We start from the raw sequence: 17852 nt of genomic DNA, 5'->3' as shown, positions 1-17852 counted from the left end.
CAATTATTTTCTACTTCATGATAACTGTGATTTTCCACTTGTGGTCTTCTCTGTTCTTTTACACTTAACATTTTGAATTCTCGTTTGGATCACTTTTAGTGATCTTTTTTTCAGGGTTATTGATTCTTTCTTTTCCTCTTTCTACTTTGCCACTGAGACTATTAAGTGACCCCTTTATTTTTACTTTTCTGCTGTTCCCATTGGCTTTCTTTTATAGTTTTCATCAGTCTGAAAAACGTCTGATTGACATAACACCTTGTTTTCCTATTTCTAGTAGATTGGTTAATATATTTATCATGGTATTTTATTGTCTTTATCCTGTAATTTCTACATCTAGGCCAATCTCTGCTTCTAACTTTCCATAATATATAGTATGTTTATTATATATGCTTGCTTATTTATTGGCATAGTTTATAATTTTTGTGAACAAAATGACAGTAGAAACTAAAGTATGTAATATTTATCTCAAAGAAGCATATAACCTTATCTTTGTCAGGCATGTTTATGAAAGACAAAGTCAATAGAATCTATATTTGGGCAATCCTGCAATGTGGTACAGCTTTGTTTGGATTCTGCTCATCATTGTCTTCAAATGTTTTAGGAAGGAAACAGAATGTTACTGTTAAGAGAGCTTGAAACATACATATAGGAAGATGGTGTTCCCTTCAGGCTGTGACCCAATCACAGGCCTTCTGACTCTGGCATATCCTCTTGGATTTCCTTACCACCACCCCCCTCATTAATTTCTTCAGTACCCTGCTGCTCACTTGCTCTCTTGTGCTCCCTCTCTCCTTCCTCTCTTCCTCCCTTCCCCCTTCCTTTCTCAAAGGACTCTTATCAAGTGATGGGCCCAGACACCCCAGAGGTACTTCCCTTAGTTCTGCTGTCCAAGCCTAGGGTACCAGAATGTCATTGCTAGGAGTACAGATCCTAGAGTACCATGGAGGGATTTCCCACACCTTTAGGAAGACCTGTGAAGAAGGAGGAGAAAGAAGAGGAGTCTAAAGTGGAAGAGTGAGAAGAGAAAAAGGAGGAGGTGCAGGGTAGTGGGGAGGAGATGATGACAGAGTGTAAACATAGAATATTCTGCAAAGATTTCTCTGCTGTGAAAATCTCTGAAGGAATAAATGTCATTCAATTTATATAGTTTCTGACGTATAACATGGACCCAGGAATCATCTGTTCAATGAATATTAATCTTGATTTCCCTAATTTCAGCATCAGTAGAAAGAGAGGTCAGGTAGCTTTTAATGTTATCTCTGCTCTATCTGGTTTTATAATCTAGAACATCATTAATCCCTTGTAGACCTATTTAGCATTATATCTTTAATTGTGACTATATTGCACAATGCTGTGCTTCTTAGAGTTGTAGTCAAATAACTTGTGACATACTCTATCTTCTTCTAGTTTTTCCAAACCACAGAAAGCAGGTATGGCCTCATGAGAATATGGGAAGTACAAAACCATTCAATTTGCTTTTCTGAATGTGTTTTCTCAGGTATTGGATACCACGTAGTCATGGTGAAGGAACCTCACTGTGACACCGATGAAATCTCAAAACTGATCCATGACTATGCATCAACAGCCACTCTGAAGACTAATGTTGGAAATGAGTTATCTTTTATTCTGCCCCTAGAATATACTCAGAGGTATGGCTATAGAGAATGCTAACCAGCTGGTTTTTAAAGACTCATAAATAATTGTTTTTCCTTGTTTCTTCTGGCTTAGCAAATATTGTTTATTTAAGAAGTCAAAACTTCTGTCATAATGGCCACTTGCAATGAAGAGACAGATGCCACCTGCTTATTATAGCTTCCCAGGGTTAACTAGTGATATTGAGTGTTTTGTTGTAAATAGAGTCAATGTGACTACTCGTACATGGAGTGAAGAAAAGTACTAAGATAATGAAAGGGTAGTGGTAAAGTGCTTTGCTAGCATGCACAAGGCTCTAAATCCAATCTCAGAGCATGCATACAAACTCCACCACTCCCTATAATAACAGCCTTCAAAACTAAGTATGGTGACACATACCTGCAATCCTAGAATGAGACATGAAACAGGATTATGAGTTTGTTGCCAACATGAGCCATAAAGTGAGACACTGTCTCAAAAATATAATGAAAAATAACTAGGACAGTTTAAATGGTGGCTCTTGGAGTGAAGATGACAAAAATCCACCAGAAATAGGCAGCTGGTGTGTGATCCAACAGTGTGTGATCCATGTACAACCTTACAGTGGCCAAGCTGGTGTGTGATCCAACAGTGTGTGATCCATGTACAACCTTACAGTGGCCAAGCTGGTGTGTGATCCAACAGTGTGTGATCCATGTACAACCTTACAGTGGCCAAGCTGGTGTGTGATCCAACAGTGTGTGATCCATGTACAACCTTACAGTGGCCATGCCTCCAAAGAATAGTGACTCTCCTTTGACTGTCAGCCATCAACTGTCAAGATCCTCATAGAATATCTTAATACTTTTATTAGAAAGTCAAAATTATATGTAGCCAAGAATAAAGTATTATGGAAAACAATCTACTATGATAGTTTGTTGTTGTCTTGCTTTGTCTGTTTGTCTCACCTTTCTGAATTAACAGAACAGAAGCATGAATTTATAATAAGGGGATATCACTTTCAAATAAAAAGAATTAAGTATGAAAATCATCTCCTTTAGTCCAAACCTGTTTTCTTCTCCCACTTGAGGTTTGAAGCTCTCTTTACTGCTCTGGAAGAGAATCAAGAGAGACTTGGCATTTCTAGTTTTGGCGTCTCTATCACTACCATGGAAGAAGTCTTCCTTAGGTTAGTAAGTGTATACAGGAAAAGGGAAATCCTCAGAGGGAAAGACTCTTGACAAACTTGGAGATTGTACACGTTAGAAATTTAAGCATGACAAGGGTTGGAGGTGTGCTGGTGTTTGGGAACTAACATCACTCTTACTTACTGGGTCACCATTAAACAATAACCCAAGAGGCCTTTGGAGTCAGGGGTTGCAACTCACATTCTTCAAGCAAGGGATAGTGGGATAAGTTGAAATGACCAGCTTTGTTTGTTTTTTAATATAGGGTCAGTCACATGCAAGATATCCAAGCTACTAAGTCTCCCCCAGTGGGAGGCAAAGAGAACAAAAATAAGGGTGTTCCAGGCAGCACAAAAGGAGGCTTTCCCACCCAGAATGAAGACCCGCCCACCGTGTTTAATACTGGGGTAAGAACCTTTGCTAAGAAACAGATGTCTAAAGCAAGAGTTAGGATTCAAGAGTTTCATTTTGTATTAATACACAAACAAAAAGAATATAGAGTTCTCAGCCACTGCAGGACCAACATGGTGTGAAGCAGTTGGGACCCCAGCCTAATGAGTGTTTAAATGCAGAGGGATGGACTCCAGAAAGACAGATCCACATTTTACTGTCACTACCATTATTCTACAGTTCTTGTTTTCTTATTTTTTTCCCAAATTGAAAACCCAGAAACTTATCTGCTCCTTCAAGTTGGCATAGCATACATACTAGGAAGACTGATTTTTCAAATTATCAACCAGGAGTTCTAAGTCTTTCAAGAGGAGTAGTTTCTGTATATGAAATTGTTTCCAAATCAGTGAGGGCCTCACCATGAAAAGCCCATTTGGGGTGCCAAGCATTTCCTTCCTGGTTTTTCGCATCTATAACACATCCTAGTCATAGAGGTTTCCAGCAGTCAGGAAAAATCATCCTGTTGCCATTTTTGGTAACACATACATTAAACTTAAGCACTTTATATACTATGCTACGTCAGAAGTCAGGCAAGTCCATGTAAAGAGATAACAAATGTTGAGGGTTCTGTAGACTACATGGTCTCTGTTACCATCACTCAACTATCATGGCACAAGAAGCAGCCACAGGCTATGGGAACAATATGCCTGGCTGCATTCTAGTAAAGAGTTATTTATAAAAAGGCCATGGTTTGTTGTCCCTTGCCTTAGACTAAATGGATGATCATATTATTTAGTGCCACATCATATGTTTGGTGACTCCTCCAAGAACTTATTTACTTACATAAGCTGTGTGTGCTTAAATTGTGTGTATTTATGCCATAAAATTTTCACACCACAAAAATTCAGAACATTGATGTCAATGAATTTCAGTGTGAATGATGTATCGAGGCCTAAGGGTTGCGGTAATGCTCTTTCTCTCCTCTTTGCTTAGTGTTCCCTCTACTGTCAGCAGTTCCATGCCATGTTCATAAAGAGGATGGTGTACAATTGGCGAAACTGGAAGACACTTTTGGTGCAGATACTGGGACTTGTCATCTCTGCTCTCTTTCTCCTGAAGTCTCATGACCTTAGTTATAAAGATGAGAAAACAAGGCGAATGAATTTGGATGAATATGGTCAAACCATTGTGCCTTTTTCTATTTCTGGGAAATCTAATTTGACGACAAGTCTCTTAACATACCTTGAGAATATGCTAAAACCTGGCAACCACAAACTTAAGGAAGTACAAGGTGACACTAACTTAGAAAAAAACAGAAAGTCGTCTTTTCAATGAAGTCCCTGGGTCACTTCCAAAAAAAGGTCATAATATAACATGTTAGCTTGGTCCATTCTTTTCCTGACACCCATTATACCACAGAGAAAATTAAACAACAGCAATGTCCTTATTAAAGCTACTGGTCTCAAAAGTTAATTAGTATTGGTTGCACTTTGACTGTAAGCATTTACTGTTTCTTTCTAGTTTAACACACTAGATAGATAGAAAGATGATAGAATGATAGATAGGTAGATAGGAGGTAGATAGATAGATGGATGGATGGATGGATGGATGGATAGATAAAAGGAAGTGCCCAAGTACAAGTTTTATGAAATTGGGCACAGTTTTACTTTTTGGGCACAATGAAAGACAGCATGGAATTGTGGCCTCCAGTCCTGAAGTTCAGTTTTTTTGTAGTGATAACTGTTCAGTTGGAGCCTCCAGCTTGCCTCTGCACAGTCTGAGAAGCCCCGTTCCTATCACTTTCTCTCTCTCCAAACCGCACCCGCCCAGAGAGTCTCCAAACAAAGGAAAAGTGCCAAAAGCCCAGTTCTGCATTCTTGGCAACTATTGCAACTTCCTCCCCTGATGCCACCAGCCTCCCAAGTCCCCACCTAAGTGCTCAGCTTTAGACCAGACTTGGGCACAAACGCAGCTTGTGGCAGATACATCATCACCCCTCACCAACACTCTAGATAATCTCCCTGCTTTACTTCAGGGCACAACTTATTCTGGCCTCATTCTTTGAGGCCAGTGAACCTGCCCGGGAGTTGCTTTGATCAATATACCTGTTATACTTCTCAGTTTGGCTTGATCTGGCTTACTGTGTTGGTGGACAAACTTATTATGGGGGGGGAGGCAGAAAATCTATTAATTATACTTAAAACAAGAATCCTGAAGACTTTCAGAGCAGGTTACTAAAAACACAGCAGTAAATTTTACATTCGCTCTGCTGAATACTTGTCATTTAATTTGAGCAATCTTTTTATTCACAATGGTAGATGAGCTGGACTTATCTCTTCTACCTGGAGGCTGAGAAAGAAGAATCCCAAATTCAAGGCCAGTCTGGGCTACACAGTGAGACTCAAACAAGGCTTAGGATTTAGTTCAGTGGAATAGAACTTGAATACTATGCATGAGGCCCACATGGAGAAGTTGACAGGGAAAGGGAGAGAGAGAAATAAGCAGCTGTTAACCAAAAACACACAGAAAAGATACCAGATGAAAGCAGTATCGTGACTCATGAAAAGATTGTTTAGATTGGAAGGATGTTTTGTACATTAAAACATCAAATAAATAACTGAGTATGCTATTCTTCTATTAAGAACAAGGGTAGAAACACAACAGAATAATATAATAGACCCACCATTATCACCTGCCTTCAATGAAATGTTATTATCTGTTCCTTTGCTGAAACTTAGTCAAGTACAGAGAAATATTTTTATACTTTCTCAACCCAACTTTCTTTTAAGAAATTGACACAATTTTTAAATTTTGTTCTAATTATCTTAGTCACAGGCCTTTCATAAGTATGTTTTATTAAGTTTTGTATTGTCTCTATATTACAAAATGCATATAAAAATTTGCTGTTTATGATAAAGAATTGACATTAACTCCTTTAGAACTTGCTTTCTTTGCCATAGACAATAGAAAAATGTTTTCTAGTGGGGAAATAGATTCTAGGTAATTTTGGATCTGTTCTTTTCTTTTGAAATGATCTATGCTTTAGCAACACTAAACATTTTTTTTTGTTGTTGTTTTTGTTTTTCGAGACAGGGTTTCTCTGTGTAGCTTTGTGCCTTTCCTGGAACTCACTTGGTAGCCCAGGCTGGCCTCGAACTCACAGAGATCCACCTGGCTCTGCCTCCCGAGTGCTGGGATTAAAGGCATGCGCCACCACCGCCCGGCAACACTAAACGTTTTTTAACTCTTAAGAATTTCATAATGATGTACAACAAAATACAAAAATATAAACCACCTATTTTCCCCCTCCAATTCCTCACATATCTTCCCAACATATTCCTCTCACAACAATATTTTTCTTTATAACCCACTAAACCAATTAGTGCTTCCCATATGAGTATGCGTGGGACCAGCCTCTGGACCATGGGAAGCCTACCAGTGGCCACACACTCAAAAAAGTAATTTCTGTCCCCTAGAAACTATTAATTGCTAATAGCTCCTCAGTAAAGGATGAGGTATAGAGATCATCTACCCCATCTGTGTTGGAATCTGACTGGCTTGATCTTGTGAAGGTCTTGTGCAGGCGATCACAGCTGCTGTGAGTCCATGGGTGCAATTGCCACGTGGTGTCCAAAAGACAGCGTTTCATAGCACTCCTCCTCCCCATCCTCTGGCATTTGCACTCTTTCTGCCTCCTCCTCTGAGATATCCCCGGAGCTGTGATTAGAGAGTTAATATAGATATCCCGTATTTAGACTTGAGCATGCAATCTCTTATTCTCAGCAAAATTACCAGCTGTGCATCTTCCCCTTGACGGGTGCCCACTGCAAAAAGAAGCTTCTCTGGTTAAGGCTGAGTGACCTCAGGTCTATTGGTATAAACATAGATATTTAGACATTAATTTGACAGTATGACTATTTAGCAAAATAAAAATAGCACGTTTTATCTGGACCTCCCACTCCATGGGCTTTTGACCAGTAATTTAGTACTACGCGTGAAATTCCCTCCTGTGGAGCAGATCTCAAATCCAATCACAAAGTGATTAGTTACCCTATAAGAATCATGGCACTACTGTACCAGTGGTTATATCTTGCCTGATACATCAGTTTGTAGCATGCAGTCCAGTGCTAGGTTAGACCATTGTCTTTTTTCCCCTCAGCAGTCTCTGCTAGCACTATGAAGACTAGCCAATAAGGGGAGGTTCCCTGGTCCACTGGGGATTAATTTTTCTCTGTCCTATAGACAAATGTGTAGCATCTTCAGTGATATGGTCTGATTGTGACCTTATGGTGGGTGACCAAGGGCAGTGGCAATAGCCCGTGTTGATTTGGAGACTTCTGGGGCTTTGCTGCCCAGTTACTTATAGGTAATGCAATAAGTAAGTCATACCTTGCACTGAGACTCATTTCCTGTCAATTCTGGGAGCAATGCAGCACCATAAATTGACAGAATGTGAGCTCTGGTAGAGTATTCTAGCATCATAGTAACTTAGGAAGCACTGCCTGCCTTCTTAGACAGAACAAAACTGCCTCCCCTTCATTCACTTAGAAGCATGGCTCACTGGTAGGCTTTATCACACCAAATGGCAACTGTACATTAGTTATCTATTAGTTATTGTGAGGAGGTGAGAACCTTCTCTGAATCTCTAGCTCCTAACCCAGTTCCTGTCACGTAACAAGCATACAGATCAACATCATCTTCTCATATGCAATATTGGGAAAACACTGAAAAAGGGGGAAACTACATTCAAATCAGCGGTGGCGTTACAGTGGCAGTCTAGGCAGCGGAACAAGAATAACAGGGCTAGAGGAGAAAGGATGTGTTCAAAAGATACACTCAGTGGATTGCATAGACTTTATTCTCTCTTTATATGTGAAGAGAGTCAGAATAAGTACCATTTAGCTGTATTGTTCTGCTAATATTTTATTTGTGATTATGTAGATTTACAAAATATTGAGACGCATTGTGCACTGATGGTAACTGTTAGCAAAGCTACAATATGAAAATGGAGTCAGGCTATTGAAATACAGTTAACATAAAGAACATTTCCACCACATTTTTACTTCCTGTTGCCCTCACTACCACACTAACTTCCTGTCTAGTCCCGCCCTTATCCCTGGAACTACTAGTCTCTATTCTGTTTCTGTAGACTGATCACTTCAAGAGTGATATAAAAATGGAATCACACAGTGTATAACATTTTGGAATGGGCATTGTCACTTAGCATGATTTTGTGATAATTGTGTGTATCCAAAGTTTGTCTCTTAAATGGCTAACTACTTACTGTTCTTTCACATGGGCATACCACAGTTTATTTAGCCATTCACTCATTGAAAGACATCTGAAGTTTTCCCAGTAATATGTAAATGACCCAGTTCTTCTGTACCTTAATTTTTTTTTCATAGACTTACTTGAGTATGTAATTTTGGTTAGCCAATGGGTATCATGTATAGCATTTGTTTTCACACATTGAGCCAGCCTTATATTCTTGAGATAGATTTCATTTATCAGGGTACATAATTCTTTAAATGTTAAGTTTATATTTCTTGGATGTTAAGGTAATTCTAGCCTGTAAAATGGGTTAAGAAGTAGATTGGGGAATAGAAGACAAGTAGTTTAAAAATAATAAGGAAAATGAAGTGCTATTACAAATGAGTCTACACACACCTTGGGGTGAATCTGATGTCAGTTTGATTAGGATGTGCTCATAGCTGGTAAAACACATTTCCAATTGTGCCCATTAGGGTATTTCCAGAATAGATCAGTGTTGCCATCAGTAGACACAGTGAAATGATTTGCAAGCTGATACCCATGTGGGTGGGCATCATCCAACCCACTGCAGGGCTGTGTGATCCTTATTTGGAGCTGGATGACATTTGTCCAGCTTAGTCTGTCTCCTCCTCACTACTGTGCAGGGTAGGATACTGGAGGCTTATGGGGCTTTCCCACCACTCAGAAGGGAGCAGACTGTTGGGCCCCCCTCAATGTTTTTATTATTCTCAGGGTCTGGACCAAAAACTGTTGTTGCTTTCTAGCTCTGCCCTATTCTCAAAAGGTGATTTTAAAAATTGTGCACCTAGTTTTTCCATTTTATCAGAGCAGATTTTGTGACCTCTGTGATGTGAGTGGCATTTCTTACCAATCTGTTGAAGACAGGTAGGTAAGTTGAAGTAGTTACATAGGGCTGTGTTTTCTCAGCAAAATTGTACTCTGGGTTATAGTAAATACAATGAGAAATTCTGGAATTTAATGATAGAATAAAGTCCCAAGGATAACAGCAAAATTTTAAAATAATTATCTTGACAAAATTTAACATGGTGAGAACTGCAAGTATTTGTTCTTGGATGCCATGCATTAGTGTGATCTGTATGTCGGATCCACTGACCAGTATTGTATCTTCGCCCTAGGTGACCTACTGAAATACTTGGAGGGAAATGAAGATTGCATCCATTCATGTATTATTGCACTTTCCATGGAGGTGGTTGCAAATAGAACAGAGATTACTGTTCTGTTCAACAATCAAGCTTACCATTCACCATCTCTGTCCCTGGCAATTTTAGACAACATTCTTTTCATGTCAATTTCTGGTGCTGATGCTTCCATAACGGTCTCCAATAAACCTCAGCCAGACCCCCAGGCTAAGAGAACTCTAGGGTATGTTTTGTTCCGTATTTTTACTTTTGCACTTGAAATGCATTCTTCCCATCCTATCCAATTATATTTCTGTGATAAAAATAGCCACTGATGGAAATCTGCATCTTCTGATTTATCTTCTTTTTGTTTCTTCTATAGGAGTGTAGAAGGAAAGGTGGTTGCCTTAAAAATCCAGCTGGGCATGGCTCTTTTGGTCAGTGGCTTTTGCCTCCTGACAGTGACTGAAAGAACCACCAAGGCAAAGCACATGCAGTTTCTGAGTGGGGTCTCTGTCCTTGTGTACTGGCTTTCTGCTCTCATGTTTGACTTCATCATCTTCTTCATTTCTTGCTGCCTACTACTGGTGAGTGCCAGACAACATTTGTGAGAGTTTATTTTCCTTTAGTTCCACAAGAAAAATCCCTCTTCTAACTGATGTTCTCATAAACATAGCTATGCCAATAAACAATCTTTGCTCATTATCTTATCAAGCACATTTCAGCACTGGAATGGTGGTGATGATCTGGAATCTCAGCACTTGGGAGGTGGAGAAGTGAAGGTTAGGAGTTCAAGGTTATCCTCAACTACATACCTAGTTCAAGGTCAGCTTGGGGTGCACCAGAACCTGTCTAAATAAACAAGTAATCCGAAAGTCTTAAGGTAGACTAAGAAAATAACTTTCAAGTGCTTTATATAATGAAGTAGCATTCTCTTATCATAGTACAAGTGTATCTCGGAACTGATTTCCCAGTGTTTCCTTTGAACCTTTTGCTGAGTTCTAAAACTTTTCAAAGTAGAAAGCTTCTTACTGTGTGCTTCATACTTCATCCTACCCAGCTGTGTTAAATTTTGTCTCCCAGTATTCTGAACTACACTATTGCCACCTTTCCTAGTCCCCATCAATTTATCTTAAATCTTTGTTCAAATATTTGTTAGTATAGCTATTACAAAAAAATACAACAAAGTAAGTAGTTTTGGAAAAATTGGAAAACTTTCCACCTGTTGGTGATAATCAGAAAGATGGATATTGCCAGGAACAACATGGCAGGGTTCTCAAGGTATTCAATGGTACTACCCTGTAATTAAACATCCCAGTCGTATATGTAAGAGACGGAACCAAAATCTCAAAGATACATCATCTTCCTACTTTCACTATATACTAATCACAGCAGTCAAAATGTGGAGGAGACCTTATGACCACCAGCAGATGCATAGAGAAAGAGAATATGGTACCTGCATACAATGCAGCATCAGTTAGCCTTAGAAAGAAGTTGCTCCTCACATTTGCTGTTACTGTAGATGAAGGCAGAACATATTTATACAAAATACAGCAACCACCCAAAGCCAAACACTGTGTGATTCTACTTTATGAAATATACAAAACAGTCAGATTCTGAGAATCAGAGTGTAGAATGGTGGTTTCTAGGACTTTGGAGAAGATTCAGTCAAACAAGATTTCAATTTAGGTCTCTCTAAATTTATGCTTCCTTTTCTGGTTTTCCATGTGAATTATAAGTAACAAAGAAGGAGGTTCTGGAATGAATATGAGAAGTAGACTAGAACTACAAAAGCTAAATTAAAAGCAAGGGATATCAATGGGAGGCAACTGATGAAATATGAGGAAAACGTTTAGAGAAATCATCTATTTTCTAGGAAAGCTGGTAGCTGTCATTAGTATAAGAGTCCCCTGGTTCTCTGTATGAATTTTTTTTTAGTTTCTTTTTTTTTATTTAAAATGTTTTTTTTTCCATTTTACATACCAATTACAGTCCCCCACCACCACCGCTCACCCCCCACCTTCATCCCACCCCTATCCACTCCTCAGAGAGTATGGATGTTAATTCCCATGGGGAGTTAACAAAGTCTGGCATATCAAGTTGAGGCAGGACCAAGCCCTTCCCCCTCCCCCCCCCATAGAGGCTGAGCAAGGTATCCCTCCATAGAGAATGGGCTCCAAAAAGCCAGTTCATGCCACTAGGAATAAATCCTAGTCCCACTGCCAGTGGCTCCACAAACTGCCCAAGCCATATAACTGTCACCACATTCAGAAGGCCTAGTTCAGTCCCATGCAGGTTCCCCAGCTGTCCGTCCAGAGTCCATGAGATCCAACTGTCACAGCTGTCTCTGTAGGTTTTCCCTTAATGATCTTGCCCCCCCCCCACCTTGCTCCTATAATCCCTTCTCCCTCTCTTGGACTGGACTCCAGAAGCTCCACCCAGTGCTTAGCTGTGGGTCTCTGCATCTGCTTTCATCAGTTACTGGAGAAAGGTTCTATGTTGACAATTAGGGTAGTCATCAATCTGATTACAGGGGAAGGTCAGTTCAGGGATCCTCTCCACTACTGTTTGGAATCTTAGCTGGGGTCATCCTTATGGATTACTGGGAATTTCCCTAGCACCAGGTTTCTCCCTAACCCCATAATGGCTCCCTCTATGAAAGTATCTCTTTCATTGATCTCACTCTCTGTCCCTCTCCCAACTCAACCATCCCGTTCCCACATGTTCTCCTGCCACCTCCCCTTACCTCCACCACCCCTCCTCACCATGCTCCCAATTTACTCAAGAGATCTTATCTATTTCCCCTTCCTAGACATTCCATGTATGTCTCTCTTAGGGTCCTCCTTGTTACCTAGCTTCTCTGGGTTGTGGATGGTAGCCTGGTTACCCTTTGCTTTGTGTCTAATATCTGTGTATGAATCTTTAGGGAAACTCTTCTAAGGAGAAAAATTAAATAAGAAATGACCATGGTAATGATTCTGCTTGCTGGAATGTCCTCTAGTGAAGAGAATGTGTACCTGGCCTGAACCCATGCTCATAATAAGCTGTGGATGCTATTATGCTATTAATTGCAAAGAGGCAGAAAATGAAAGTCTTGGAATTTTCTTTTTTTTTTTTGAGTGTTGTGGCTTAGGGTGTGTATGTGTGTGTGTGTGTGTGTGTGTGTGAGAGAGAGAGAGAGAGAGAGAGAGAGAGACAGAGACAGAGACAGAGACAGACAGAGAGACAGAGACAGAGAGACCTTGGCCTAACTTTTGTCTCTGTCCCCTCTGTTTCAGGTTGTGTTCAAATACTGCAAAATTGATATTTATGTTACAGACTACCACATTCTGGAAACAATGCTAATCCTCACACTGTTCGGATGGTCTGCCATTCCCCTCACATACCTGATGAGCTTCCTGTTTTCTAAAAGCACCTCTGCCTACATCAAGCTTATCATATTCAATTATGTCTCTGGCATTTTCAGTATCTTGATAGATACTGTAATAGTATCCCGTAAGTGTGAGCACTTCACAAAATGTCCCCTTCCCTGGAGATGGCAATAAATAAATCAGTAGCAGCAACAGGCCCAAAGAGATGGACATTAGTAGACAGTTAAGTTCTAGGGTTTGGGATACATCTGTATTAAGTATATCTCAATAATCTTTCTTGAGTTTCTATGATCATGTTACCCAGAATCCTTGTATTAAAGCCAAGACCCAACCTGAGCTTCAGGTCCTCAATAGAACCTCTCTATCACTCCCAATAGTTTAAATTCAATGATTCCGTAGTAATTTCAGAGTTTGGGGTATACATTGAGATCTCTGAACCTTTGGAATTGATTTAATGCAGGGTGAGAGATACATATCTAGTTTCATTTTCTACATGTAGACATCCATTTTTCCTAGCACCATTTGTTGAAAATGCTGTGAGTTTTTTTTTCTTCACTGTGTACTTTTGACATTTTTGACAAATATCAGAAGGCTGGTAGTTACATGGAACTTTTATACCCAATTTCAGAAAATTCAGGATTATTTGACCTGGATAGATACAGAAACAAGTATTTTCCTTAAGAATTCGTCAGTACTTACATACATTTTGTTCTAAAAGTATAGTAACTATGTGAGAAAAAACAAAAAACATTGGTAGTTTGTTTTAAATAATTTCAGATGACTATGGTCCCAGGTGAGTAATAAAAACATACAAATTCCCTGGCTTCCTGATAATCTCAGAGTTAAATTCCATATAAATAAGGTTTTAAATTTTTCATTTGTTTTTACTTTTGTGTATGTGTGTCTGTTTGTCTGTGTGTATACTATGTGCATACAGATGTCTCTGTAGACAAGAAAAGGCCATCAAACCCCTAGAACTAGAGATACAGGTGGTTGTAAGTCACTATGTGGGTACTGGGAACTGAACTTAGGTCCTCTACAAGATTAATCAGTGCTCTTAACTGCTGAGCCATCTATCCATCCCCAAAGAAAATACTGAAGTAAAAGAACCAAACCTGAATATACTTCAAACCTAAATATATAGTGTATACTTTAAAATGTACACAATAACAGAGTCGCAGAGTATAAACAAATAATAAAACACTTAAAACAAATAGATTTGGAAAGTATTTACAAATGAAACCTTTAAATGAAAATAATTAAACTCAAGTATGGTTAGGCAGGAAGAATCCATTCTAGGGTTATATTGCACATCAAGGTGATTACTCTTCATAATAATATATAATTAAATATTTAAGAGATTATTTTAAATAATCTCACCACAAATGAAAATATTTGATGTGAGGAGTACTCTATTCTTATTTGATCATTCCATAGTATGTACATCTATCATAGCATATATTATTCCATAAGTATATACAATTATTTCAAGTCAATTAAAAATAAAGCTAAAATGGCTTCTGCAGACTAGAGTTTTAAAATATCCGTAGTTAAAGTGAGAAGTAATAGGTTAAAGATTAACACAAAAGAAATATACTTAAGCTATCCCATGACATAGAAATAACAAAAAACATGAAAATTTAAAATCATTGGAGGATACAGAGGTTCTAATATATAGCCAAATAAAGCTTAGAAAGAAATTGTAAAGGACAAAGAATTAGTATTTGAAACTTTAGAATGTCTGGGCTCCAACAAGTGAGACTGTGGGGCCTTAAGGCTAAAGGAATACCACAGCCACAACCACAGCCCAAAGCTGAACCAGAAAGGGACGTTTCTGAATGTCCAGTGTCACCGCTAAAGCAACGCTTAAAAGTTTAACTTGCAAAGCACAATGTGTCTAGTCCAGAAGGAGGAAGCAAGCAGAGAGGGTAGAGCAAAGTGGGAAACAGTAAACAGAGAGCAAAATGACAGTAATTATTAGCCCAGAACACCAGTACTAGAGCTAAGTGACAAAGCAGGATCATTAGACAAATGACAAGGTTGGCAGAATGGATTCTCCCAGCCCGAGTTCTAGGTTCATGCTGTTTACAAGAAGCACAGCTTCAGAAACTAACATACACAAAGTAAGTAGTCACAAAAGATGTGTATATAGAAAATGAAAACTTGAACTGTTACAGTAATATGAGCAAATGTATTTTCATGTTAAAATTATAGGAGACACAGAGGATTACAATGTGATAATAGATTCACTTTAGCGTAAATTGCTAAGAATTCTAAAATTTTATTTGCTTGACAATATAATCAGGAAGTAAACATACTCAGAATTACCAGAACTACTCCAAGTAGCTGCAAAAACACACTAGCATAAAAGAAGTTTTTCTACACCTTTCTTAGGACTGATGGACAAGACAGTAGGGAGAGGTTGACAAATGGTACCTACGGAGCAAACCATTCACTTAGTGTGAGTTAATGAACACATTGTTTCATGATATCTAAAAAGCTGAGTAGATGGTGCACTGTCCAGGCTAATACATAAGGGGAAATGCCTTCATCACTATGCTGCTGCATTACAAGTCAGCAGCAGAAGGTAATGGAAAAAGAATACACTCCTGAGAACTGAAACATGAGCCAAGGAACAGTAACAGGAAGTAGGAACTACTCAGGGAGCTGAAGCCACTCTCTGCAGCCAAATGGCTATTTGGAAAAACTGTATAGTTCTAATTATTAATGTTCTGAAGGCTAAAATTTAATGGCCATACAACTTCAAAAGGAATAACATTCAAAGCAAGAAGAATTACGGACAAAAAGAAGTAAAAATTAACTGAATAGAAAGTGAACATACTGGGCAGATACACTCCCCTACAGGGCCATCCGTTGTTGAAAGGACTTGAGAAACAGATATAATGACAAGTGGATTAGGAAACAGTAAACAGGTGCATACACAGTTGCTGTACCATTGGAAACATCCTAAAAATAAATTAAGGGAGGGAGGCAGGGAGGGAGGGAGGGAGGGAGGGAGGGAGGAAGGAAGGAAGGAAGGGAAAAAATGTCCTCATACACATGACAAGCTTGGGCCAACAAACACGAAAACTTGTACTTCTTAAAGTGCAATTTACTAAACCAGATTTCAGAAAAGGCAGAAAATCGGAAATGTACTATAAGCATCAAGTACTTAGCTAAAATTCTTTTCATAGAGGAAGTACTAGCCACAGGTAGCTCTACTTTACCAAAAAGACTTTCCAGAATTCTGTAGTCATTGGCACATACTCAAGCTATAAACGATGCCAAAACCTATTCGCAAGATAATCACGTGGGTTTCAGTTGCCTGAGCTTGATTTGATCGTTCTTAGGGGACTTCTTATTGTGAAGGTGGTTCATTTCCTCTTACATAACCTGTTCTTGTCACCTTTTAGAATTACCAACCACCATGTCTAACACCACCAAAACCTTCCTGCTCAACACGCTGCTGCTCTTTCCCACATACAACCTTGGGAAGTGCATTGGTGACTACACCGTCATTTACCAGAGGAAAATACAGTGCATCCAGAAAAATAATGTCCCTAATTACCTGAATTGTAGCAAAGAAAGTAAGTATATTTGGAGATGTCTAAGTCTCTAGGCTATCAGATGCCCAAAGCATGGATGGGATGAGGAACCTGCTTATCTTTCAAAGGAACAGTCTTAATTCACAAACCATTTTCACTAGGCAGGCCTGTAACTACTTGGAACACTGACACAAGATTGTGAGTTGGGGTCTCAAGTTCAAGGTCATCCTGGGCGACTTAGCACAACTGTCATAAAGGCTGTGGCTCTAACTCAGTGGCAGCATGCATTTCTGGTATGCATATGTCCCTAGATTTGGTACACAGCCTAGGGAGATGAGGGCAGTGAATGTGGTATCAAAATCAAGTCCAAGTTAAACTTAAAAACCTGTGATCATACAGGGAAAAAGATCTACTAGGAATCAGCTGTCTGTGAGCTTTACATCTTCACAATAAACTCACGTTATGGTTTTTTGTATTCAATTAAAAACACTGACTTTTTGCCTGTGTCACACATTTTTTTGCATGTGTGTGTGTGTGTATATACATACATACATATGTATGTATGTATATGTATATATGTATGTATATATATATATATATGAGTGCATATTTACATGTTAATATGCAAGTGGAGGCCAGAGGTTGCCCCTGGGTGCCTTCCTGGGTCACTCCCCACATTGTTTAATGAGACAGTGTTTCATTCTGAAAACACAGCTCACCAATTTGACTAGTCTATGTAGCCAGCTTGCCCTTGCCATGCCCGCTGGACATTTACGTGTGTGGTAGGTGGAATATAGTCCTCACACTTGCAAGGCAATTGTGTTATCCATTGAGTCACCTCCCTAACCCCTGTCACTCAGCTTTTATGGACCAGAACTTCCATAGGGGACGGAGCTTCTAGGGGAAAGATCTGTACTGTAACTGCGTTATACTTGCTTTTGCTATACCACTGTCCCATATAATTGCACACCCTCGCCAATCCACAGCTTATAAAGGAGCAGGAAAAACCCATTTCCAGTGTCTAATAGAGTAGTACCTGGTACATGAGGGACTCAACGAGACTTTTTAATAGGCAAATTAAAGTAGGCAGTAGCTGTTTAGGTGAAGAAATCAGTACAATGTAGGGTGAAAGGCCAGAAACAAAAGCAAGAAAAAAAAAAGAATTGTGGTAAAGGAAAGCATAGAATGACTCATTGACCTCGGGAATCCCTTATGGTGGAAAGCATCACTCAATATGCAATTCTGAAAATGTCTTATTTGCGGGAGAATGGGGAAGGGAAAAAGTGTTGAATAAGGTTGGTCGTATCTAAAACAATCATGAGTAGCCTCAGAGGGCAT

At 39.2% G+C, this 17852-nt stretch overlaps 1 protein-coding gene across 1 annotated transcript in view; it reads left to right on the top strand.

The window, feature by feature from the left end:
* The window catches only part of LOC114692174 (ATP-binding cassette sub-family A member 3-like), an 87464-nt gene that overhangs the window by 48197 nt on the left and 21415 nt on the right, over positions 1 to 17852 (top strand). The window contains exons 16-23 of the mRNA XM_028867832.2: positions 1499 to 1649; positions 2702 to 2800; positions 3064 to 3205; positions 4182 to 4479; positions 9596 to 9842; positions 9981 to 10185; positions 12877 to 13093; positions 16383 to 16556. Coding sequence (XP_028723665.1) covers positions 1499 to 1649; positions 2702 to 2800; positions 3064 to 3205; positions 4182 to 4479; positions 9596 to 9842; positions 9981 to 10185; positions 12877 to 13093; positions 16383 to 16556 — 1533 coding nt within the window. The remainder of the gene's footprint in view (positions 1 to 1498; positions 1650 to 2701; positions 2801 to 3063; positions 3206 to 4181; positions 4480 to 9595; positions 9843 to 9980; positions 10186 to 12876; positions 13094 to 16382; positions 16557 to 17852) is intronic.

Source organism: Peromyscus leucopus, chromosome 1 (assembly GCF_004664715.2).
Source record: "Peromyscus leucopus breed LL Stock chromosome 1, UCI_PerLeu_2.1, whole genome shotgun sequence".
NCBI classification, from domain to species: domain Eukaryota; kingdom Metazoa; phylum Chordata; class Mammalia; order Rodentia; family Cricetidae; genus Peromyscus; species Peromyscus leucopus.
This window is presented reverse-complemented; position numbering and strand designations above follow the sequence as displayed.